Source organism: Equus przewalskii, chromosome 25 (assembly GCF_037783145.1).
Source record: "Equus przewalskii isolate Varuska chromosome 25, EquPr2, whole genome shotgun sequence".
Lineage (NCBI taxonomy): Eukaryota > Metazoa > Chordata > Mammalia > Perissodactyla > Equidae > Equus > Equus przewalskii.
In genome coordinates, this window is record NC_091855.1 from 44,648,918 (window position 1) to 44,673,486 (window position 24,569).

Sequence of the window (24,569 nt, forward strand, 5' to 3'; positions counted from 1 at the left end):
CCTTGCGCGGATTGGAGGGGGCAGCCATGGGGCGGATCCCGAGCGCTGATTGGCACGCGCTCCGAGCCCGGCGTGGCGATTGGGCGCAGGCGCTGTCAGCCGCGCGGGTAGGGCGGGGCTCCGGGCGGGGCGAGGGCGCGGGTGCAGGCGATCGCTGCGGCGGCGTCATGTCCTCCGAGGTGGCCGCGCGCCGCGACGCCAAGAAGCTGGTGCGCTCCTCCAGCGGCCTGCGCATGGTGCCCGAGCACCGCGCCTTCGGCAGCCCCTTCGGCCTGGAGGAGCCGCAGTGGGTGCCGGACAAGGAGGTAGGTCGCGGCCGCCCGCCAGCTCCCCGCCCCCGTCCGCGCCCCGGGCCCTCCCCCCCCCCCCCCCGCTGCCTGCGCCCGGGACCCCGGAGCGCCTCCCGTGGCCCCGCTGTCCTCCCGGGCACCCCGCCCCGCGCCCCTCGGCAGCCCCCGGCTCCTGCCTCCCGCGCGCCCGCTCCTGGGCCGGGGCCCTCTGCCTGGTTCCCTTTCTCGGGGCGCCCAGACCCCCCCGTGTCTCCCAGAGCTCAGAAACACGCCCCGCGCGCGGGCCTCCCCCCGGACGTGGCCAGTGCCGTGCCCCGCGCGACGCCGTCTGCGAATCCGCCGCATCCACCGGTTGAGCTGCTGGGCTGGACCCGCTGCGATAGAGCCGGGCCCTGCCCGCCGGGGGAGTGAGGAGCCGCGCGTTTATTTGTAATCCGGCGTTCTCCGGAGGGACCCTCGGGGGTGCGGGCGGCGGCGGCGGTGTTTCGGTGGGAGTCCCCAGATGGAGCACAAGGAGGCGCCCTGGCTGGGGGGGCTGCACCTGCTCCCGAGAGGCAGAGAGGCAGGAGCAGCTGCGGCTGGCAGGTGAGGGCTGGGAGGTGATGAGCGCCCCGTTGGCGGGGCGGGTGCAGCCCCTTGGCCCCTTCTCAAGGCCCTTTTGTGCCGCGCCAGGGAGTCTGGACTCGATCCCGTAGCCAGTGCTCCTCAGCTGCGTAGAGCCGGCGCAACTTCGTGCCTTCCTGCAGATCGGCCTGTCGGAGACATCCAAGAACTCTGAATTCTGAAAATGCTCTGAATTACAACCCCGCTCCCGCACTCTGATAAACTACTTTGCCTCCCTCCCCTGAGAGGAAAAGTAGGTTTTGAGCAGCGGGTTTTGAGCAGAGGAATGAAATCAGGTGTTTTTACTGCAGTGGGCGGTGAAGAGCAGGCAGCTGGGCGGGGGCCGGGGCCTGGGGGCAGGGCGGCTGGGAGGAGGGCACAGACCCGGCCCCGCCTGGTCCTCTCCTTCAGCCGCCCCGCCCTGGCGCTCTGATCGCAGTCACTGAGTTGAGGGTGAAAGAGACAGGGCAGGTGGGCGCGCAGGGGCGTGGGAGTTGCCCAGCCACTGGGGGAGATCGTCACTGAGCCGCCCACGTCTTCTCCCTCTCCCAGGACGCCCTGTTTGTGCTCTTTCTTTCCTGCATTTTTACTCTTGGTGTTTGTCTTCTTTGTGATAACAATGTGCCTTTTCTCACGTCACTCTCTTGGTTAGTGCTGTTAAAAGATAAAACTCTGATTTTCGTAACTGAAGAGTGTCGCAGAGTTCATTTCACTGACTCAGGGAGGGAGCCCTGCAGATGTCATCATGGTCAAGGAGAAGCAGCACACACTGGCGTGGAGGATGGCAAGTGAATGAAGTGCAGATAGAGGCGAACTGCCCTCTTCCACAGTGGGGGAGGGGAGCCCACGGTCCTGAGCGGATGGACAGACCGTGTCCATAGCTGTCTCCCTCGGTTCACCCAGCATCACCTGAGGGGTGTCCTAGAGCCTGAGGCAGTGTCTCAGCGTTTTCCACTATTGCCTCCCTGCAGCCTCTGTAGATCTTTTTTTCCTGGTTGATCCCCCCATGAAATTTTAGCAGCACGGAAGTGCTACGTGTCTGTTAGGGACCGTGTGGATGCGCGGGAACGCGTGGTCTGGACGATGCACGGGTTTCCCCGGCTGCATGCAGCCGTGTTTTCCCAGTTCTGGCTGCTTTGTAGCTGGCCGCTGTATCCCCTCTGCCCTCCCTCTCTCACCCCTGTGGTATTTCCTGAAATAGTTGTTTCGTGCGTTTCCTGCGTAAGTTGCCTTGCTTTGCGGGCCTGTGGGTGAGCTGTGTCTGGAGCTCGGCCTCCGCGGTCCTGAGAACTCTTGCGAACTTCTGATTAAGTTGTGTTGAAATGCTTGAGTCAGTGTGGCACCCGTTCCTTTGACAGAAGTTTCGTTCCGATGCTGGAAGGCTGGCGGGGTGTCCCTCCAGAAATACAACCCCCCATGTGTTAGAACTATGATTAGCCATGATCTGAGCAGCCAAGGAAGGCCCTAGAAGGCGAGTGAGCTGGGAGGAGGGGAGGGGACAGCCAAGTGAGGGTGGACTTCTCGGAATTTGAGGACATATTTTGATGTATTGGGGCTGCAAAAACCACCAGAGAGAGTGTTCTGGAGGAGGGGAGACTTGCAGTGGGCTGTTTGGGCTGGGAGACTCCAAACAGGCAGCCGTGGTTGCAGTGGCTCAAGGGGCAGAGTGTGGCGGCACTTACAGTGGCCTGGTGCTCAGTGGCGCCAAGCTGGACGCACTTAGCCGCACTCTGCCTGCACGGTGCTCCTGGGAGGCGTGATCACTGGGTGTGTGGAGGCGACGTATGTGTGGAGATAACCAGCTGTGAGAAGTAGGTTTATGTGTGGTGGTTTGGAATGAGCAGGGGGGTGACATGTCATCCTCAGCTTCCACCCATTATCCCCACTTCTTGGCTGTGCTTAGATTGGTGTCATTGTCACATCTGTAGACGCTACCCCATTTCTCATTATGGCTCTGTCTTCAGTCTGAGGCCAGCCCTTTCCACATCTGTTGAGTATTTATCAGGTGCCTGACCCTGTCTGTGCCAGGTTATTAGCTTGAGCCCGCGGGGACGTCCCTTAAACAGGTTGGAAAATTTGGCGGTATGTGTGCACATGTCTGTAGCTCTCAGCTTCTCAGAGGGGTTCCTGCCCCAGAAATAACTGAGAATCGCTTCCCGAGTGTACACACAGGGAGGACGACACAGTCCGCGCCTTCCCTGGAGTTCATGGGGCTGGGGAGGTGGAGGCGGGAGCTGTGGGAGCACAGAGGAAGCTTGGGAATGCTCTCGGGCTTGAGTGACTCTGCCATCAAAGGGTCCCTTAGCAAGGAAGAGTGGGCTTAGGGGTGGGCTGTCTGGGCATGCAGCTGTAAGGATTTGTCACAAGCAGCCCCAAATATTGAGTTTGATCCTTAAAACCCATGCAGCTTTGCACTCCTTCCCCCTGTCTTCCCATCCTCGTTGGGTATGACCAATGATGATGACCGCTCCGTGCTGTCATTTTGAGGTTCAGATAACTCTGCAGATGCAGAACCAGGGAGGAGAGAGCACAAGTGTGTCAAATGGAAAACAAATCCGGACTCGGGTGAGGAGGGATTTTCCTCACAGGGTCCATGCAAGCAGGGGAGAGGGACTGCTGCCAGCGCACGGGTCTCCAGGGTCAGGCAGAATAGGACTTTCTTAAGGGGGGAGTGACCCAGGCTAGAAGAGAATGGGGTGGGGGATGAGCAGGTGGAGGGGTGCAGCTGCAGGTGGTGTAGCCTGACCACACATCAGGGGATGCATCCCCAGAGGTCGGCCGTGTCAGGCTGAGGGTGGGTCATAGCTCAGGGTCCTGAAGGAAGGAGAGAAGCTGAACTAAAGTTTGATCAAGTCAGGTTAGTGGGCATTTTGTTCTGGTTGATGAGGGGACAAACAGGTCAGCCAGTCAAATAGTGTGAACTGTGGGGATTTGGGGTCCAAATCCGGCCTTGTCACCGGTGAACGGGGGGCATCTGTGAGTCTTATCTCTGTCATGGGGGGGGGGGGCCTTTGCAGCACACGTTCCTGGAACACCAAAGGGCAGGGGTTCGTAGTTGCCGGGTCACGGGGAGTCCCCTGTTGTGAGGTGGCTGCAGGAGCCTCTGCCTGACCAGGAGGGCCGCCCGGCCCCACTGGCTGGCCAGGCTGTCTGCTGTGGGGAGGGACCGGGACCGTGAACCACAGTGAAGGCTTCTTGGGCGTCGCGGACCCCCGGGCGGGGCCTGGCATTTCCTTCCTAGATGTGATGACAGCTGTGGCGTCTGCACCTTCCGTTCCCAACTCTCCGACAGCTCTTTACGCCGCAGAAAACTGATCGTGCTGCCAGTGGGTCTTGTCCTCTGGAGGTGCCGGAGGCCTCCCTCCCTCCCCCTTCCCGCTCACTCTCTGTCACACACCACCCGCGTGCCAGTGGCCGCGTGCATCCGTTCCCAGTCGCCCCTGCTCCTCGCGGCCCTGGGCCTGCTCTTTGGGCTCTCCTTCCAGCTGGGTTGTTAACGTCTTACTGGCTCCCTCATTAATTAGCGTGTTAAATCTTTGACACGGTTCATTTTACATTTCTAGGAATTATGTTTCTACCCTTTAAAAAGGATTATCTTTCAACAAAGATACTTCAGTACTTGTATTTTTAAAGTTTATTTTTATGATTGATTGATTTTTGAGGAACCTAAGAAATAGTCTGGTGTGGGAGGCTGGCGCCAGCCAGCCAGGGAGCGTCTCTCACCAGTGCCAGGGGACAGTGTGGGAGGGTGTGACTCTCCTGTCACTCCAGCCTCAAAGGGAGGATAGGCATGTGTCCTCCAACTTTGTGTTTTCTATAGTTACTTTTTTTTTTTTTTAACATTCCTGAAACTTTCCAAACTCTGTATTTCCTGACTCTTGAGGGGGAGATGCTCTGTCCGTTATCTTTTGGGGACCGGGGCTGATTCTGAAGAGTTGCCCTGGGCACCTGTGGGGGCTCCTTGTGCTTGAGTCAGGGCAGTGGGTTGGCAGAGACCTCAGCTCTCCAAACAGCTCTGTGCCCGGGGCCTCTGCCCTCAGCTGTGGGGCTGGGGTGGATCCCACAATTCCCCAGGGCCCCTCTGTGGGAAGTCTTTGCTCCAGGCCAGGTTTGCCCAAGGGCCTTTCTGGTTTCTTCTTTGACCTCTGGTAGCCTCCTTACTTATCTACCCGGAAGCTGAGTTTACAGCATCTGCCTCAACCTCATCTACACTCAGCGATTGGTTTACTGGACCAGCAAGGAGTGGACAGCTGCCCGGGCTCTGACTCGAGGGCCTGCAGCCAGGGGAGTGTGCTCGCAGTTGGGGATTTTACTAGGAGCCATCCCATGCCACCTGCCCCAGCTCCCTGTCCTCTCGTGGCCGCTCCTTGCTACCAGCTTCCTCCCTCCTGTCTGCCGGGCCAGGGCCGAGGACGGTGGAAGTGGGTGCAGGGGGCCCCAGGGGCTGGGCTGGAGGCTCTTCTGTTTATGCGGCTTCATGTGGACATTGACACTGGTCCTGCTGCCCAGCCCCGGGGGGCAGCATCTGCAGGTCTGTGGAGCAGCCCGGCCAGGGGATCAGGCAGCAGATGGGTCTGTGTGTGCATATCTGTCACCTGGGGCCCTTGCTCAGCTCCTCCCAGCCCCTTTGGGTAGGTCTGCTCTTGCAGATTCTTCCCCATGATTGTGCTTGTTTGAACATCAGCCCCAGCCCACCTCAGCGGTGACGCGGTGACACACAGAGGCCTGGGCACTCAGACGCTTTTTGCTACATACAGGGGAAGCTTGATCACAGCTGGTTTCTGGACGTTGTACTTTTCCCTCTCTCCCCAAGTAGCAGTTTCCTGGAGCCTCAGAAAGCCGCGTGGGCTAGTCCTCGCGCCTGTGCTTGTTTCCTTTTGGGGGAGCTGGTTTGTCAGACCCATGTCAGTTCTTCAGCGGCAGCTTTACTCTGAGATGTTCACCCAGTGCTTTATTTCCTTATTTAATTCTCTCTTCACATTAAATTGTTCTGTTGATAATTTTAACAGGTATTTTCTCTTATATAATCAACAGGAAATTACCTTGTTTAAAAATCTGTCAGTTTTCTGAATAACCTCATTGGTTATTTAGAATGATAAAAACCTTCTAGATCACTTATCACACACACACACACACACATTTTTTTTTTTCGGAGGAAGATTAGCCCTGAGATAATATCTGTGTCCATCTTCCTCTACTTTCTATGTGGGACGCCTGCCACATCATGGTGTGCCAAGTGGTGTCATGTCCGCACCCGGGATCTGAACCGGCGAACCCCTGGCCGCCAAAGCAGAACGTGCGCACTTAACCGCTGCTCTCAGGGCCGGCCCTGTAGATCACTTATATTTTTAAGGGAGCAAATTTTAAATTCTAGATGTGGTCTTATGTTTAGAAATTGGTCTTTCAACTTGCCCAGCACACGCCTCCCAGTCCGCATGCGGCCCTTTGTGTTGCTGGGGAGACGGAGCAGTGCTGCTGAGGGAGCACAGGGTGGGCCCTGCCCTCGGGAGGCTCGGCAAGCAGTCAGTCTCTCTAGAACCGGGTGTAACGTGGGCTTTCCCGGCTGCTCAGCCTCACTAGTTGTCACTGCTGTGGAGGCTTTCTCGAGTGGATTCTGTGGCTGGTGGATGTCTGGGGTCATGGAACAGCATGGCACATGGGTGCCGGCAGGGTCCTGAGTGCCACACAATGTTCCAGAACTGACAGAAGCGAGAGGCAGTGGCAGGAGCTGGGCTTCCAGAAGCAGCAGCAGCGCAGTGAGCAGCCAGCCCATGCCTAAAGCCGGTGGAGACTCTGTAGATGGTTCTGGAAGGCCCTGGATGGGGCAGGCCCTGTGTCCAAGTCCAGGAAGCAGCTTAAGAGCAAAAAGGAAACTGGAAAATGTTAGTTACGGGATCTGGAGAAGCCTAGACACCGTGCCCAGTGTAGGGGCCGCAGCCGCGTGGAGCTTGCTAGGGCTGAGGATGCCCTTCCTGCTGCAGGGTGGCGTCTGAAAAGGCCCAGCCTCAGCACCAGCACCTCTCCTTCCACGGTGAAGGGAGCCCCGGCTCTTCTCCCGAAGCATCTGCAGGGTCCCGGCACCACTGGCCTCTGGGACCAACTATGAATAGTGCGTACTTGGCACCTCATGTGGATTTCCTCAGAGCTACTTGCTTGCCTGGATCTTGAGCCCGTGCGCCAGCCAGCCTGGTGCTGGGCCCACGGTGTCCACAGTCTGCTGCCTTTGAGGAGGCCGAGGCCCAGAGGAGAGGGTGCCGAGAATTCAGGCCCCTGTGCCTTGGTGGAATGGGGAACAAGAACCGGGGGCGGGGCTGCAGCGAGAACCCCTGCTGGCCTGCAGGATGAGTGCGTTGCTGGCTGACCAGAGTGAAGACGGTCAGTGAGGCACTGGCCGCAGGGAAGGGCGTGGGGCGCAGCCCTTGATGGCCGGGCCGACTGATGGGCCTGCCCTGCTTCCCTCAGGGTCACGTGGTCGGGTTGGTCTGTCCTGTGAAGCAGGTCCTGATTATAAACCCTCTTCCCTGCCTGGGCAGGTGGGCGGTTTTACTGTCACACTGTTCCTGGCTGAAGTGACATTTGTGTCAAGGAGCAGCTTTCCCACTAGGGGACACCGAGCCTTGTCAATGCTGGGACGGCCCGTCTGTCCGTGGTGGTGAGCTCTAAAACGACTTGCTCTTGTGTTAGAGGTCTGAGCTCTTTGATCTGGTTGGTGTGGTTGATGAAAATGTGGCTGTTTCAAGTCCCTTGTCCTCGGTGTCTGGAGCAGGGCTTGGCCTGTTCCTTGAGCTCTGGGGGAGGGGAGACCCTGCTGCCATGCGCTCAATCCCTGCATCTCGTGGGAGCCAGACTTCCTGACCTTCCTTGGTGTCTGCACTGCGAGGGTCTGTAGTTGTGGGACTCCTATTGCTGAGCAAGTCCAGCCACCTGAGCCCCGGGTCGTGGGTCTCAGCCTCCTCCCTCTAGCTCCTTCCTCTGAGGAGCATTTCTGGGTCTGGCGGCTGACCACATTAAACCCGTCATCCCCATGTCCTGCTTCAACTTCTTCCAAACCCTCCCTCCCGGGCCTTCGTGAGGGCGCGCTCGAGGACTCAGTAAACAAGCAGAGTACACTGTGTCTCACGTGGACGGGCTTTGCCAGTTGGGACTTCCCCCTGCAACTTGGCAGACTCAGCGCGCCTTCTTCACTATAAAGTGGGGGAGCGCGTGTGCTTTCCTGGTTTATGGTAATTCCTGCTGTGGAATCTCATGGTCATTTCACGGCACTGGTCCTTTGTTCTGGTAACAGGACTAGGGAGCTCCTGAAGTGAGCTCACTCAAGCCTGGTGAGGCAGGCTCGAACCACTGCCCTCTGGCCCGAGCACACCCTGACATCTAGGCCCACTCCCTACCCTGGCAGGACCTTGGCCGCTGGGCACTCAGTCTCGGCCCCCATCTGTGCCCTTGGCGTGTCTCCTGCAGGTCTCTGAGCAGCACCCACCGCACACCATGGCCTGGGGCTGGGGACCTGCTGAGCCCGCTTGGCTCCTGGGCTGGCGCCCAGCTCAGCGTGCTGCCTCCTGCCCACCACAGGCTGCCTGGCATGTGGGGAGGCCATGGGAGCGATCTGGTCCAGAGGGGAGGTGGGCTTCCCCATCCCCTGTGAGCTCTGCCTCTGCAGTTCAGCCAGTGACAGAGCTGGGTTCTGAGACTGTCTCCTTCCCTCCTAGTGCCCAAGATGTATGCAGTGTGACACCAAGTTTGACTTCCTTACCAGAAAGGTGAGCTGAGGCCATGGGGTTGCAGGGGCGGGTGAAGGACTGACTGGGGGGGGGCGCCCACGGAGCATCCAGCCTCTTCCTGGGGGGGCCAGCTCTCTGGGAGGGACTGGAGAGTGCAGCCTTGTCTCTTCCCGGGGGCCACCTGTGTAAGAATCAGTAAGACAGGGACTCCTGCTGCCCCTCCAGCTGGGTCTCGTCCTCGGGGTGTCCTACTCTGAACAGTCCTTGGCTCGCAGTGGCACAGAGGTGGGTGTCCTGGTCCATGGCCAGCGGGACGCAGGGTTCAGAGAGAGAGAGAGAGTGGAGCAGCAGCAGTGTGGCCTGCTGCATGCGGGCACCCTCGGGGCACGCTCGTCCTTTGAGTGGCCAGGTTTGACATCTGGGGCCATGTCTGGGAATGCACTTGTGGCCCTCACCCAGCGTGTCCCACCTCAGGCGTGTTTAGGAGGTGGTCCCTGCGGGGTGCACTTGTCCTCGGGCCCCTGCTCACTGCCTGCCCCCTGCCGTCTCCAGCACCACTGTCGCCGGTGCGGCAGGTGCTTCTGTGACAAGTGCTGCAGCCAGAAGGTGCCGCTGAGGCGCATGTGCTTCGTGGACCCCGTGCGGCAGTGTGCCGAGTGCGCCCTGGTGTCCCACAAGGAGGCAGAGTTCTACGACAAGCAGCTCAAAGTGCTCCTGAGTGGTAAGCAGTCCAGTGTCCTGCCCGTGACACCTGGTCCTTGGTGCCTGTGTCGCTGCGGTGGGCTCGAGCTGTGGCTACTTTTCTGTGACGTTCTGTCTCACCCTCTCTCCCTCTTGCACTCCTTTAGAAGCAGGTACAGAGCCAGCTCCTCTCTGCCAAGATGAAAACGTCACCCAAAATGTCAGTCTGACTTCGCTGGGCTTGGGACCAGCAGTTGGGACATCTGTTGGGTGGGAGGCCCTGGGCCCGGGCGGGACGCGGTACTTACATGGGTCGCTGTGATATGGCCCCAGAGGACGGCGCCAGCAGCAGGCAGAACCTTCCACCCGGCCATCTCGGGGTTTGCGTGGCATAAGAGGAGGAGCTTTCCAGGGAATAAGGGTCTGCCCCCTCAGGAGCTCCTGAGAACTGAACCCCCATCCTCCCCACGGCCCGCCCTGGTCCTCGCTCTGGCCGCTCTTTCCGCAGGCCTGCCCCTGCCGTCCCTCCTCTGTAAAGCAGGGCATCGCTTCCTGGCAGGAGGGCAAGTCTTGTGCCTCTTGGGCTGGGTGGGTGTTAGGTGTCTTCTCTCCACCATCCTGGGCCTGTTCTGGTCCCTCCTCAAGTGTGTGGGTAGGGGAGAGAGTGCTCTTTGAGCTGGGCCTTTGGGATGGAGTCCCCTGCACCTTTGTGGGCAAGCAGAACCTCTCTGACAGCGCCTTTCGTCGTGCCTGTTACATCCGCACTCCGTCGCGGCCTTGCTGCCTCACCTGAGGGCCCGTGCAGCAGAGCTCTTGCTTGTTTCCATTCTGTGCTCTGAGCGTGTGCATGTCCCCGGGCAGCTGGCCTGGCTGGGGAAGGGCGCAGGGTGAGAGAAGCTGTGTTCTCACGTTTGTTTTTGTATCCCAAGGAGCTACCTTCCTCGTAACTTTTGGAAACTCGGAAAAATCAGAAACAATGGTTTGTCGTCTTTCCAACAACCAGAGGTAAGGGGCAGACGCTGCTTGGCACTGACAGCTTTGTCACATCAGCCCTGGAGGAACGTGGTCTGGACACCCTTTTTTTTGGACAGATACTTGCTTCTGGATGGAGACAGCCACTACGAGATTGAGATCGCACACATTTCAACCGTGCAGGTTCTCACAGAAGGCTTCCCTCCTGGAGGTAACCACGGCGTGCCCTTTACTACACGGGAGATTTGGTGCCAGCTTGGGTGACTTTTGGGATAAACAGCAGCAGCAAGGACGGGTCTGTCAGGTCATCCTGCTCAGCCTCTTGGCAGGGTCTCCGAGATGCCTGCCTGTCCTCTGTGGGCTTGTTCTGAGTAAGTGGCTTTAGGAACTTGCCAGGTGAGTAGGGGCTTGACAAGTAAAACAATGAAGGGAAGTGTGCCTGCATGTGTTGTCGACATGCCCTCCTGTGCCACCTTACTCACCCTTCGACTCAGACCCAGGGTAAAGCTCCAGACGCAGTCGGTATCACCCAGATTCCCAGAAGGGTCTGGAGTGGTGGCCAGTTGGGAAACAGTATCCAGGCATCCTGGCATTCCCGCTCCTGTCAGGGTCTGTGGAAACAAAATTCCTTTACATTTCCTTGTGAGCTTCCGGAGCATGTAGCCCAGTCTGCATCTTTCCATCTAAACTTTAGCGCTTCAGTAGCCGTCTTTCCACTGAAGTGGAGTTTGCATCCAAATTATATGAAGTGTGGTGAGCAAACCCATGAGACCTAACCCATCTTGCTTTCTCTTTCCTGACTGGCTCTTGGTTGTTCTCTCCTGCCTGCCTACCTTCTTGACGTAGAAAAAGACATTCACACTTACGCCAGCCTCCTGGGGAGCCAGCCCGGCTCAGAAGGTCAGCCACACGCTCCTCGCCGCTCTCCCCAGCATGCTGTGGGCCCTGTGCCTCCCCTTGATGCCCTGCGTCTGTCTGTGGGGGTGATCCACGCCACAGTTCTCTGTGAAACACACGTGCACTTCTTTTGGTTGATTTGAAAGAGAGTTGGGTCCAAGATGTGGGTATATAAAGCATAAATGAAAATATGCCAGCAGCAGAATTGTATTTAATTTGCTCAGTTCTTCTATTCCAATGGGGGAAACATTACCCAACATTTCACAACTTCTTGTATCTGCTGGCCCTGAGCAGGCTGAGTCTGGAGGGCATTGGGAGCGTGAAGTGGGTAGTGGCCCTTCTCCCAACATGTTCCTGCCCCTTCACAGCCTGGCTCATGGTGCTGTTCTGGGAGCCTCTGTGCCTCCCGGCACTCTCTGACTCTCCGCACTATCTGAGCCCCCTGAAGGATGAGGTGAGAGGGCCAGGCCAGTGTTTTGCCACCTCTATTCACGTGCACACAGAGGTGTGCATGGTGACACCAAGCTGCTTGCCTGTGGCAGGAGATGCTAGAGGTCAGCCTGGGTGCTGGTGTGCTGCCCCTCCCAAGGCCAAGGAGGAGGCTGCCACCCCAGCTGGCCTAGTGAAGCTTCTGGTCGCAGGTGTGCCATCCTTGGCGGGGCCCTCGGACTTCTGGCACCTTACAGTCCCGTGGAGTGGGGTTGGGGGCACAGTGAGTGCTGCTCTGCCAAGTTTTCTAGACCCTCTAAAACCCCAGACCCCTGTCTTCCCATGGGGTCTGGGGCGTTGGAACAGCTCCCTGAGCTGAAGGCAGCCAGGAGCCTGCCTGCTGGCTGCAGACTTCCAGCAGGGCACACAGCTTTTTCTGTCGAGGGCCCAGCAGTGACTGTGGAGCTTTGCGGCCACATGGACTCTTGTAGAGTGCAAACAGCCGGGGCTGTGTGCCAATGAAACTTGACTTACAAAAGCAGGTGTTGGGCAGAGCTGCAGTGAGCCTGCTCCAGGCACTGGTGGGAACCTGCAAGGAGCCCAGTCAGGGACAAGCCAGACTGACACGCAGGGTAGGAACGTGGCTTGTGGAAGGTCAGTTTGAGTAGCCTTCCTGGCCTTAGGTGGTACAGCACTCAATAGCTGTCACCCTCTCACAGCTGGTCAGGCCTCTCCCAGCCAGAGCACACCCCCCCTTGTCTGTAGTCGTGGCTCTCACTCTGGCTTGTGGGAGAGTCAGGCCTCAGTTTGGACTCAAGAGGTCTCTCTCTGATTGATTACTGCGCCAAACGGAGTTTTCTTGAAAACTGAAGTCACAAAGTAGAAAAACTGTTGGTAAAGTTCACTGTGAGGCTTGGTCTTCACATGACTTTTCTGACTGTAGTCGTGACTGTGAAGAGCCGTTCCGTTCAAGCGCTTGGTTCTCAGAGCAGGCATTGGAATCTTGTTGTCATCAATGGAGCAGCTGGTCATGGCCCAAAGACGGGCCGTGTCCCAGCAGGCCGATTCCCCTATGCGGCATCTTTGCAGGAGCTCGTGTACTAGGGTGCTGCGTTGGCTCCCTGGGTTGGTGACCCAGGATGTGGCACTTCTCTGGTGCTGGGCCTTGCTTGCATCCTCAGTCTCTGAGCTTTGACCCTGGTTCTCATTGGGGGCGTGGCTGTGACCACCTGGCCTCTGGGTGGCCTGTGCACTGGTGCAGCCCTGCTTCTGCCAGCCCTGGCTACAGATAAATGTGACGGAGCTTGGATGGAGCCAGCCTTGTCGGGGTTTCCTGATGGCAGGGGTCCCACACAGGACCGGGAGATGCAGGCAGCAGTGTCTCTCTTAGTGCGATTTGTTTGTCCAGGGTCCTAGAAGGCACCAGGCTCGGTGACTCAGTCCCTTTCCCATCCTGTGAACTTGGGGTCATCTACTAAAAGGCCTGAGGAGCTTGTGTTCACTGGGTGCTTCCTGAGCACAGGCCTCTGCCACCAAGCTCTCCTGGCCCAGCCTGAGGGTGGAGAAGGAGGCATCCTGGCCACCACCACATCATGGCTGGCATCTTGGGTGCTTAGGGTCCCTTTTGTGCCTTCTTACCTTGTTTCCCTCCTCCAGGAGGCAACGCACGGGCCACAGGCATGTCCCTCCAGTACACAACACCAGGGGCAGATGGTGTGACCCAGCTGAAGCTGACGGCTGGGGAGGATGCAAATGCCAGCAGGAGGCAGTCAACGGCGTGGCTGGCAGCCATGCACAAGGTACTGAGGTGGGGGCTTGGGAGGCTGGGCCCTTCTGCTTAGAGCACAGGTCCCCTTTTCCCAGAGGAAGACCTGCCTCCTGCCAGCTGGGGGTGCCCACACCAGCTCCAGCCAGCACAGGACCAATCAGGTTTCTCCACATTTACTTCTGGTCACCTTGTAGGCTGTCAAGCTCCTCTACGAATCTCGGGACCAGTAACTCCACGTGGGACAGACAGCTTGGAACAGCGGAGCCTGCACTCTGTGCATGCACAGACGCTAGTTCCACATGTGGTGGGAAATGCAATTCAAGTATTTGGAGAAACAGAAGCGTTCGCTTACCTAGTGCAATATGTACACAGTTTATTAATGCTCTAAACAGCTTCATGCTTTAGAATTTGTGAATACACAAATATCTTGTTGATAATTGGGGATGGGAGAGACTGAGCTACACTACCGCTAAACTATTTTTAGCATAATCTATGCCACGGTTTTATGAGTGCCCAGGTTTACTAGAAGTTTCTGGCCCCCTAGTGTCTCATTAATTCTTCCATAAAATGATTTGGGCAGTGGTGGCTCAGGCTTGATTTGTCCTGGAGCCTGCCGGGTTTCTCATACACCTGTGTACAGTCTGCCTGAGCCCATTTCACAGACTGTCCGTTTACTGAGTCACTAATTTGGGGCTATGAACAAACCTTTGAGATGTCACTAAGGGGAAGGATCCAGCTTTGTGTTTTATACTTTTCACTTACTGTTCCACTTTATTAAAATAATTGTACAATAATTTGTATATAAAGCTTATGATTAAATCCTATTTTGAAAATACAGACCAGGCCTCACCTCACTGTGTCCAGATACCCCGAGCTTTCCCGCTCTAGCTCGGTTCCGGCTCCAGAACACAAGACGCACAGCCGCGGTGGGAGACAGCGTTTATTGTGCACAGTGACACGCAGCAGCGGTGTCGGGACACAGCAGTTGCTTCCAGCAGCAGAGGCTGCCCCACAAGGGCGTTCACTTTTCATCACCACACTGTGTACAAGCAATGCTTAAAGGTGATCGACTACAGCAACAGATCTATACACATATTTATACATAAATTATACACAGGACTCGTACATGGAAAATAAAGGCTAAGGGCCTGGATTTTAATGAGAAAACATTTCCAATGTCATTCTGGTAGTTTTGAACGGTCTAGTCAAAAAATACTTTTGGTATATAAAAGCCTGTGTGTACAGTTCGTTCAGACTTCAGGGAAGTGCCTTACTTACTTTAAGTCTGGAACTGGGGCAAAGGTTATTGCATCACTGCTGGCCGGACTGGGGCGGCTGGGCCCTGGGCCCTTCTGCCCCACAGCTGCCCCTCTTGACACACAGGCCTCCCCATGTCCACCCCACCCCGAATGACTGCCCTCAGCCTCCTGGCCCATGGGCTGCAGGGTCTGCCCGCACTCAGAGCAGAGCATGTCCACACTGTGAGAGGTAAGAACCACACCTGGGCAGCAAGAGGCTGCATAAAAGGTAGTGCTGTGAACGAAGGAGGGGACAGTGCTGTGTTGAGGCTCCTGACTGTGTTGTCAATTGGTCTCGAGGGCTCTCGTGTCCAGGGCACAGAAGTCCAGCCCAGCACCATCAGCCTGTGGGTGACCTAGACCAATGCCTGGAACAGGAAGTGGAGCACCCACGGCAGGACACATGCCAGGGACCACCACTAGGCAGGAGTTTCCAGACGGGGGCTCCTCTGGTTATGAGGGAAAGAAACGCGTGTGGTGAGGGTGAGAGGATGATGGGTTTCTGTGATTTCCAGTAACAGGAGGGTAGGGCTCTAGCAGGGGGCGCACCTCACAGCAGCTGCAAGTTTTCATTGTTGGGGGTGGGGGTGACATCAAGAACAAGGGACGGCCTTGGGGCCAAGTCAGTCAGAGCGTTTGTCTTCATTGGCAACCAACCAGGGGTATCACAGGGCTTCTTACTGGCAACAGGGGCAGTTGTTTAGAAAGCTGGGTATTTATTTAGATTTACAGTAATTGGCAAAATTCAGTCTTCTTGGAGGCGAAAGTACCTCTCCCAGTTAAGGGCAAACTGGAGAGAGGGCCTCACCAGAAACTGCAGCAATTTCACATTGTGGACGCTGTCTGCTAAAGTGAGCACCATTAAAACCATTTCTAGCTTCAGCTTTCCTGGGGAAAGGGCAGAATGATCTCTCCAGTGGCTCCTCGTCGCTGGCGAGCCTGTGCGGTGGGTGCTCCAGTGGGCAGTTCAGGCGAGCGTTCGCTGTCGGGGTTTGATCCGGGGATACAACTGGGAAGCAACGGAAATGAGTTAGGACCAAGAGACAACACACTGAGCAGGAATCAGCGTCCAGGTGCCAGGCTTCCCTGGGCCTGTGTGTGGCTCCCCACCTCCTGCTCATCCCAGGTGGCTGCATGGCTAGCTCCTCCTCCAGGCAGAAGCTGGGCTGTAACCCTCCTACTGAGACCCTCCCTAACTCCCTTGAAAAGTTGCACCCCCCCCCCCCCCCCCAGGATACCCTATCCCTCTGTATCTCTCAGTGCTTAGTACCAACTGAAATACTTGTCACCGTAAGCTCCCGGTTCACTGCTGGGTTCCCCTCAGTGCCTCGCAGGTGCGTGGTGTTCAGTGCATGTTTGCGGAATGCAAGCAGCATCTGCCAGCCCCAGAGAGGCACACGGGGTGGGGAGCAGAGGCAGCCGCTGTGCCAGAGGAGTGATGCAATTATTAATACAACACGGGTAGCAACCTGCAGGCTCCTCACCTCATCCCCGTTAAAGAAATTTCTGAGCTGCAGAGAATTCTGGTTGGCGTGAGGCTGGCTGCTCACTGTAGTTCCCCATGGGCAGAGCATACTGTGAGCAGCCCTTGTCCGGGCCTCCCCAAGAGCAGATGCCCCCGCTGCTCCCACGGTGTGAGGTAAGCCTGGGGCTCTCCAGGGGTCTGCCAGAGCCTTGTGCCAACTCTGCGGACCTGCCCGTCTACAGAGGGGGGCACTGGGGCTGGGAGAAAGGCAGTCTCCTGTACGAGTCACCCAGCAGGATGTGACCCCATGCTATGCCCGGTGTTGTCTGACTTACGGCAGGTAGAAAAGGACAGCTGATTTCCTGGTGCATAACCTTGGGAGTGAAGTTGGAGCAGTTGAGTCAGACCCCAGGAGAACGAGCTCAGAGTGCTTACCCCCAGCAGGTTTTTGGGCACATAGCCCTCCCGGTCCCCAAGGCGAGCCCACCACCACTCAGTCTCGCTTTCGTCCTTGCGCCTTAGGACAGTGATGGCATCGCCCTCGTGGAAGGACAGCTCGTCGCTGTTCTGGGCCTCGTAGGCCCACAGGGCATACACCACTCCTTTGTTCATCACGCCCAACTTCTCCTGTACCCCTGGACAAGAGAGCAAAGGGTCAGGGCTCTGCAGAGGCCGGGCTGCAGAAAGCCCCACTCCAGGACCAGAATGGACATGCCACTGTTCTCAGGCAGGCCAGCAGATGCCCATGGTTGAGAGGTCAGAAGCCAGGGCCACACTGCCTGAGCCTCCCCAGGCCAGGTCCCCAGGCCTTTAAGACCCTTTGCTTAATGTCAACAGTCCTTTCTACGTCCCATGACTGCTACTGAAGTTTTGAGTCCAGAGGCAAAGGTGTGTTGTTGCAAAAGGCATTTCTTAAGATGAGACTTAGAACTCACATCTGGAACAAACTTTCAAAGGTCAATAACTAAAGCAGCTGTGTGACTGCTCTTGGACGGCAGAAAGCACTTATAAATGGCAGTGAAGGAGCTGCACACAGGTGAACCACAATGAGCAAGCTCATGCCCAGAAGTCACCTGCGGGAACCCAAGAAAGGCCAGAGGTGCTAACGGCCCGGGTACCTCCCTCCTCCACACAGGTGTCACTGTGACTGCGGCCTCTCCAGCCCCACCACACGGACCTCAGGGCACGCTGCCTTCTCTTCACTGGGAGCTGGGGCCTGGAGGAGGTGCCTGTCTTACTTAGTTCATCACTTTATCCCCAGGGTCTCACACAGGACTCGGCCCACAGGCTCTCAAGTTGTGTAGAATGGATGACCTGTGACTGTTCAGCCTTCAGAACAGAGAAGATTTTCCATCTCTTGGGAACTCGGACCCTGGCTAAAGCAGTTTAATTAAGACATGATGAGCTTCACTCATCACAGGCTCACTTATCAATGGTCACCACAGGACGGAGACAGGGACCCTACCCTGGCCTGACCCTGGGACATGCACAGCTCTCACAGGCCTCTTTCTGGGCTGCCTCAAGTCCTGGTGCTTTGCAGCAGCAGTACACAGGCACTGCCTGGCCACCCACGCCCCCAAACCCTCTGCCCAGAGGGGCAACACCTGTGCAAAGAGAGAGGGGATTTTTGGTTTTTAGCAATCTGGCACAGAATCCTTCTAACAACACGAATTTTCAAACATGTTCCCAGGAATTAACCTAAGGGACAGCGTGACCTCCATTCTAATGAACCTTCCTGCACTGCCCCCGACATTGAAGTCAGGGCTTCTCCCCTGGCCAGGCAGCACTGGCGCACGTCACCACTGCAGCCAGAGAGAACCTGAGGCGCACTCCAAGCTCCGCTGCGCACCATATAAAAACTGCGAGCACTGGATGTAGCCCTCTTCCATCTCTTCACACTTGTCTGCGGCGGTTTCGATGTCGCTGATGGTCGAGGCGAAAATGGCAGCGCCGCTCTCCACCAGCTGTTTGCAGAGGTGAACACTGTTGCAAGAGGCAGCGCAGTGCAGCGGCGTCCTGGAATGGACGGGAGGTGAGCTGCTGTGAGGCGCTGCCACGCTGGCCACCTCCTGCAATGCAGCCCTCTAGAGACCTCTCAGGGCTGTGCTGTGCCCCGGGGCCCTGCAAGTTTCTGTGCAGTTGTGTTTCTAATGGTGCAACTTCTACTAACAAATTGTTTGGGACCACATATAAATTTCTGAAGAGAGGGAGCAGGGCATGGACTGAGAAATGGCCTATAGAATAGATGTTCGTTGCACAACGACATGAACGTACTTCACACAGCTGACGTGTCCCTTAAAATGGCTACAGTGGTAAATGTATTTTCTACCACAGTTAAAAAAAACAGATGTACAAACACAGCGGGACAGACAGTGGCCTGAAGTTCACAGTAACACCTACCAGGGGCCCAGGGGGCCTGCACAGCAGTGGCAGGCCCTGAAGGCAAACACAAACCTCGCAAACCACCTAAGCGTCGACCCCAAATGGGGCTGAGGGCTCTTTCGCACAGATGATCAGGCCACTTCAAACAGACCAAGAGGGAATCAGAATGGGCAGAATGCCTGACTACAGTGTCACCAACCAGATGCCTTTAGCAGGCTACTCGAGAGAAGCAGGGCCAGGAAGACAAGCGAGGACACTGTGCGGTGTGAGGCGGGACGGGCTTCCCCACGGTCTGGTGGTGGTGTTTCCCCTTTTGGGCTGTATGGAGGGGATCTCTCAACCCCTGCCCCAGGGCCCTCACCAGCCGTCACTGTCAGCAGCGTTCACGTTGACCCCAAAGTCCAGCAGGAACTTCACAATGTGGTGGTGGCCGGCACAGACTGCGTTGTGCAGCGGGGTGATCCCTTCATCATTGGGCTTGCTGGGGTCTTCCACCTAGGACATGGGTGAGTGTAAGCCACCAGCCCCGCGGCACCCCGAGCAGCACAGGCTGCAGCTGTGCTCAGCTCACCTCATAGATGATCCTTTGCACCAGGTCGAACTCTCCTTCCAAAGAAGCATCTAGGAGCAGCGCCAGGGGGTTGAAGCGGACTCTCAGCCCGTGCCCTGTCCGCTCCGAGTTAGGCTTCTTGAGGTTGGTCCGTTTGCTCTGTTGGGAAGGAAGCATGCTTTCAAACAAAAGGTGACAACCCACCAAAGAACCGAACCTGCAGGGAAGGAGGGCAGGGCTGAAGCCTCAGGCAGTGCTCTCACCCAGCAGCCCGAGCACCCGCTCTCCGGCCCAGCCAGGCCCTCTGCTCACAGAAAGCGTGCTCTGAGGGGAGCACTGCCTCAGGTGGGGCCCTGGGTCTTCCGGGTGCCCTTGGGGGGAGTGAGGTGGGGACAGTCAAGCTTCTTAACTCCTTCCACCCCCATGAGTGAGCAGCTCATTCCTACCAACTGCGACGGACTCCTAGCTCCCTCTCTGCTCTATCAACATTGACCTCCCACCAGAGGGCTCTGTCTGGAAGGTTCTTCTCCCCTTTGCTACCTGCCCTTCAGATTCCAGCTGCAGCGCCCCTCCCTCAAGGAAACCTTCTTGGGCCTCACTGACTGGGTCCTCCAGTAAGAGCTCTGCAGCCTTGTGCACTTCTCCTTCTGAGCCTGGTCCCTGTGCTGACGTGACTGTCCTCCCCCTTGGCCTGACTCAGTGAGGGCAGGAACAAGTCCGGCAACCACCCCCGCCCCAACACTACAGCTAACTAGGAAGCCATGGCCCTGGTCTAGAACGACACCCACCGTAGAGGCTGCTGGCGGGGGCATGGCAGGGGCAAGTGGCGGAGGGACTTGCTCTTCCTCTGGAGAGGGGGCCTCGGCCCCAGGGCTGGGCAGCTGCTCTGTGGACAGGGCTGTGGCCACATTGTTGTTGTCGTCCTCGGCAGGCTCAGCTGTTTGGTGAGTGGTTGGGGGACAGATGAGCCCCTCAGGTTCAGAAGGGAGCTCATTGTCATTGGCGTCTGAGGATGGGGCAGGCTCAGCAGGGAGTGGGGCTGTGGGCTGGGCAGGGCTGGACTCTCCCAGGTTCCCGTTGACGTTGGTATTTCCATTGTCCACATCGGCTAGGGTGCCCATGAAGTCCTGTGAGGGGCTAGGCTGGTAGAAAGGGGTGCCCTCCATGCCCCCAGCCAGAGTGTTGAAGCGCTGGTATAGAAGCTTCTGGATGTTGGGCCCGCCAGGGCCCTCGGGCTCCGTGATGGAGCTGCGCTTCTTCAGGGGCCGGGGCGCGTTGGCCAGCTTCCTGCGCAGGGCCTCCAGATCAGCGTCACTCTGGTAGCGCAGTGGCGAGTGCACGATGGGCGTGAGCTTGGTGGGGCTGAGCGGCCGCGGCAGGCTCTCCACGGTGCCTGTGGCATCTCCGGGCGGGGCAGGGCTGTCCTGCTCTGGCTCTTTCTCAGCACTTTCTGAAGGTGGCTGGGGCTGTGAAGTGCTTGTGGCCAGTGACCCGTGAAGAAACGGTAACGGTGAGGGGGACGTTGAACCGGATGGTAAAACAGGTTTACCGTACACTGGAGGAGACACAGAGGACAGGGGCAACTTCGGCATCCTGCAGGGTCTGGGGTCTAGTCACTGAGCTTTTTTTTTTTTTTTAGGAAGACTGGCCCTGAGCTAACTGCTGCCAATCCTCCTCTTTGTTTCTGAGGATACCGGCCCTGACCTAACATCTGTGCCCATCTTCCTCTACTTTCTATGTGGGACGCCTGCCACAGCATGGCTTGCCAAGTGGTGCCATGTCGGCACCTGGGATCCGAACCGGCGCACCCCGGGCCGCCAAAGCAGAACGTGCAAACTTAACCGCTGCGCCACCAGGCCAGCCCCTGAGCATCTTTCATTACACAAGAGACAGGCTCCTACAGAGACTCTGAATCTGCTGTGGTTGCTGGTAAACGCTAATTTAAATCCCCAAGGAACCCTCTGTTCAAAGAACCTTCCCGACTCCTTTTGGAAGGTGGAGTGTCTCTCTAATTTATCAGTTTTTACATCTGGGTTTCCAGAATTTGGGGCTTCTCAAATTAAAAACCAAAAAGGTTGCAAACCTGACTCTCCTGCTCCAAATAAGTCCTCCTTGTTTTCTGGCCAAGGAGAAAGATGTCACCTCTAAACACACATCTGACCCTTGGACTAAGTCCAGCAACATAAAACACAGCCCACCTCAGACAGCAAGGTTTTACCTGGGGGCCTGGGAGCTCCAGAGAAGAGTGCAAACCTTTCCTGGCATGGGCCAGAGCCCGGTCCACAAGTAAGCACTGGCGCCTCCACCTGGAAGGTCCTGGGCATGGGGTGGCCAGGCACTCCCAGGAATCCCTGAACCACAAGTCTACATGCTTAGGCCCAAGCCCAAGAATGTCTGAGGCGGCCCCAGGCCAGAGGTGATGCGCAGGATCCTACTGTATGGTCAGAATCACCCTTGGCCTCGGTATGTGTGGAACGAGGCTCCGTTCTCTCACCCACCTTTCTAGAATATCTTGGCCCCCAAGGCTGACTTCCCTTCACCCAAACCAGGGCTTTTCTCCCCTGTAGGATCTGAGGGAGGTTCCCAAAGCAGCAGAGACGCCCCCCATCCGTCAAGTCACCTCCCAGGGGTCTGGCTCAGCCACTGCCAGGAGGCCAGGGAGATCAGGCCCAGACAGAGCTCCCCTATGCCCGCTCCTTGGACAGCTCCTGCACAAGCTGTCATGAAGCAGGAGAAAAAGGAAATTCCGAAATCTCACCCTTCCGGGCACTGGATTTCCTGAGTAATGCAGGGAGGCGGGGGCTCAGACAGGAAGTCAGAGAGCTGTGACCCACCTGCAAAACTGCTCTATGCATTTCATCTTCTATCCCCAGCCCCAGGACACCTAAGGCCACACTTGACATAAGAATCAAGTTTAACCCAAATACAAGGACATGAACTGGCATTTTCTTAAGCATAATTTCCTAGGCGCAAGAGAAAGAGAATACAAACCCACACGGTACCTGCTTTAACCGACTTATTTAAGGCGCTGTGCACCGCTGGCTGGTAATTCTTAGGTGGCGTGGCTTGTTGGAGGTACATGGAGTAGATGGAACTTGAGTTCACTGTCTGGGGTCCTTTCCTGGGCGACTGTGGTCTTGACCCCTTGTCAGCCAGAAAGGGCCTGATGGCCACAGTCAGCGGGAGCTCAGTTTTGCTGTCCCCAGCTGGAAATGCAGGTGGCCCCGCTGTCGGGTATGTAGGACTTGGTGGCACAGAAATCCTCTGCTGAATCTGCTGCGAGGAACCTGGCTGGTGGGTGCCGCCTGCAGGAGGCAGTGGGGCGGGTTTCTGCCGACTGGGCAGGCCTGCGCTGGGCCTGGGCAAGCTGCCCTCCTTTCTCCTCTCCAGGGAGTTTGTTGACCCTGGGCCCACAGGCGCAGGACTTGGGTATGTCCCATAGCTTGGAGGCAGCTGCTTGCCGACACCAGGGATAGGGGGTGGCACTTTACCAACCTCGATGCCCTAAATTGAGATGTTAAGAAGAAAAACAAAGTCACCCTTTGAACGCTAAGCATATTTCCATCCAGAGTCACAAGAGAATACAAAGTAGGACTTGTAATCCTTCAAATCGGCTTGTGACCAGGCACAGGGCACACTGTGGGGATCAAACAGCATGGCTTATTGCTCGTCACTTGTCTGTGACAGAACAATCCTGACCAAAAGGTGTTTACACTTGCAGACTGCTCAGGTGCTGAGGGTCCATGACCTCCTTCACACTTGAGTATAATTTGGACACTGACAGGATTAATTTGCCTCATGACAGCTCCCACCCCCTAGATGAAGACGAAGGCCAAACAGTGGTATAGTTAGGAGCTTGTCTGTGTTTTGTGATAAAGACAAATGGCCTACCAGCTTCTCCGTGGCTCCTAAAGCCGATAAGGGCACAGGCTGGCTTGAGACTGTCCCCTGCTTGAGAGGCCCCTCCACGCTTGAGTCCTTCCAGTCCACGCTGGGGATCTGCACTGGTTTCATTGAAGAGCTAGAATTTTGTTTTAATGTTGGCCAGTTTCCATCGTTGGCTTGAAAAGAACATAGAATTTAAATAAAATTTTTCCTGAAATTACCTGAACCAACATGAGAAAAATCCCCTGCCAGAAACAAAAATCACCTTCTGAGACATCACACTCTGATGGAGTTCCACTAATCCGGCGGCCGACCCCCACCCCTCCACACACCAGCTCATGCATGGCAAGAGGCAGGGCGGCCTCTGCTGGCATGGCATCACCGACGCCCACAGCGCTCTGGGGACGGACTCGGTGACCAAGCACAGAGCTGCTCTGAGCCGGAGGAGGGGCCAGAGGATTGAAGCAACATCCTCAGGCCCCCGTTTCAATATAGCTCAAACCCATTACATCAACACCAGTGAATAAAACCAGCATTGGCACTTAATTTTGAAACACGATTTAGAAATATAATTACATACAGCAATAAAAAAAGTCTTATCTTTGACTTCATAACAGGTTTGACCCGTACTGCTTCCAGTATTAAAAGAAAAAACTTGACTTTAACTTGTTAGAGATTTCTACCCCCTAACACGACTCATGATCACAGGCGGCCAGCACAAGCGCCCACTGATTGGAGTGCAGGCTACCATTCTGCTGCCAGGATTAGAGAGCCAGTGAAGCCACATCTTCAGAAAAGCCACTGAAAAGATATTTTTTACAGAGCATTTTCCAAACTGAAAAAGACTGCAGAGGATTCCCTCTCACAGTGACATTTTCTGCCACGGCATCTGTAGGGTTGGATTACCACCCTGACTCAGGCTCCTGTCTCCCCCTTCACAGGCACAGACGCTGGACTGGATGGAAGCAGTAAGCACCCCAGCCATCAGCCATACGGGTCAGAAAGAAATCCAAGGGGACCGTTTGGGGCCCTGCTGACAAAAACAGCACATCCTGGTCCTTCATCCCATCTGTCAGCATGGGCAGGGAGGTGGAGGGGGAGGTGTGCCACTGAGAGGCGACAGGCAAGTCACTCGTCTTCACAACAACAGAGCCTGAGCCCAAACCTGCAACTCATAACACAAGAAGAGGGAACTCTCCCACGTGCTCTAAGCACAACCAGAGGCGGCAGCATCACGTGCAGCGAGGATGGGCAGAGCCTCCGGGCACCCTGGCTGGCCCTGTCGGCTGCAGCTGTACACTGCTCACTCCTGGCCACATCCACCGTTGCGGGAGCGCTGCGAGCCCAGCCGCATCCACTGGTGTACTGCTGAATTACTACCCTGTACAAGTCGCTCCAGGAAGCACGGCTCCAGGATGGTTCTAGCCAAGCTGCAAGGGCCTGGTGAGGCCTCCTGAAGCTCCAGTCCTAACTGTCGCTTTGCTCTCTGTGGCCTGTCAGCCTCTTCCAGGCCAGAAGCACATGTGCCTTCACACCTCCCTGGTTAGCTTAGCCTGGGGATGCGTGGGCCAGAAACACACAGGTTCACCAAGCGGGTAGTGAGGTGAAAACTACGGGCCCATGGGGAAACA

The 24,569-nt window shown here is 56.7% G+C and overlaps 2 protein-coding genes across 14 annotated transcripts in view; one reads left to right on the top strand and one right to left on the bottom strand.

Moving 5' to 3' along the window:
• Window positions 1-62: 62 nt before the first annotated feature.
• ZFYVE21 (zinc finger FYVE-type containing 21) lies at window positions 63-14,195 on the top strand. 3 transcript variants are annotated; one of them, XM_070593440.1, is made up of 8 exons: window positions 84-305; window positions 8,600-8,650; window positions 9,164-9,332; window positions 10,222-10,297; window positions 10,384-10,475; window positions 11,111-11,164; window positions 13,247-13,389; window positions 13,553-14,195. In XM_070593440.1, exons 1-8 carry the CDS (start codon window positions 168-170, stop codon window positions 13,586-13,588), a joined length of 759 nt encoding a protein of 252 aa, XP_070449541.1. In that variant the 5' UTR covers window positions 84-167; the 3' UTR covers window positions 13,589-14,195. The 3 variants fall into 3 exon arrangements, with proteins under 3 accessions (XP_070449542.1, XP_070449541.1, XP_070449544.1); XM_070593443.1 differs by lacking the exon at window positions 84-305 and adding an exon at window positions 597-875; XM_070593441.1 differs by lacking the exon at window positions 11,111-11,164 and having other exon boundaries at window positions 63-305.
• Window positions 14,196-14,280: 85 nt separating this feature from the next.
• Window positions 14,281-24,569, bottom strand: part of PPP1R13B (protein phosphatase 1 regulatory subunit 13B) — an 89,668-nt gene continuing 79,379 nt past the window's right edge. For all 11 annotated transcript variants that reach the window (XM_070593386.1, XM_070593382.1, XM_070593393.1 and 8 more), the window contains 8 exons: window positions 22,945-23,114; window positions 22,056-22,557; window positions 19,842-20,608; window positions 19,075-19,212; window positions 18,865-18,998; window positions 17,971-18,137; window positions 16,557-16,756; window positions 14,281-15,665 (listed from right to left, as the gene is read on the bottom strand). In XM_070593386.1, coding sequence (XP_070449487.1) covers window positions 15,624-15,665; window positions 16,557-16,756; window positions 17,971-18,137; window positions 18,865-18,998; window positions 19,075-19,212; window positions 19,842-20,608; window positions 22,056-22,557; window positions 22,945-23,114 — 2,120 coding nt within the window. In that variant the 3' untranslated portion in view covers window positions 14,281-15,623. The remainder of the gene's footprint in view (window positions 15,666-16,556; window positions 16,757-17,970; window positions 18,138-18,864; window positions 18,999-19,074; window positions 19,213-19,841; window positions 20,609-22,055; window positions 22,558-22,944; window positions 23,115-24,569) is intronic.

Coding starts and splice junctions, on each gene's coding strand:
- ZFYVE21 (XM_070593440.1), top strand. CDS start 168: ATGTCCTCCGAGGTGGCCGCGCGCCGCGACGCCAAGAAGCTGGTGCGC. Junction 9,333..10,221: donor GCTCAAAGTGCTCCTGAGTG/GTAAGCAGTCCA, acceptor TTGTATCCCAAG/GAGCTACCTTCCTCGTAACT. Junction 11,165..13,246: donor GAGCCAGCCCGGCTCAGAAG/GTCAGCCACACG, acceptor TCCCTCCTCCAG/GAGGCAACGCACGGGCCACA.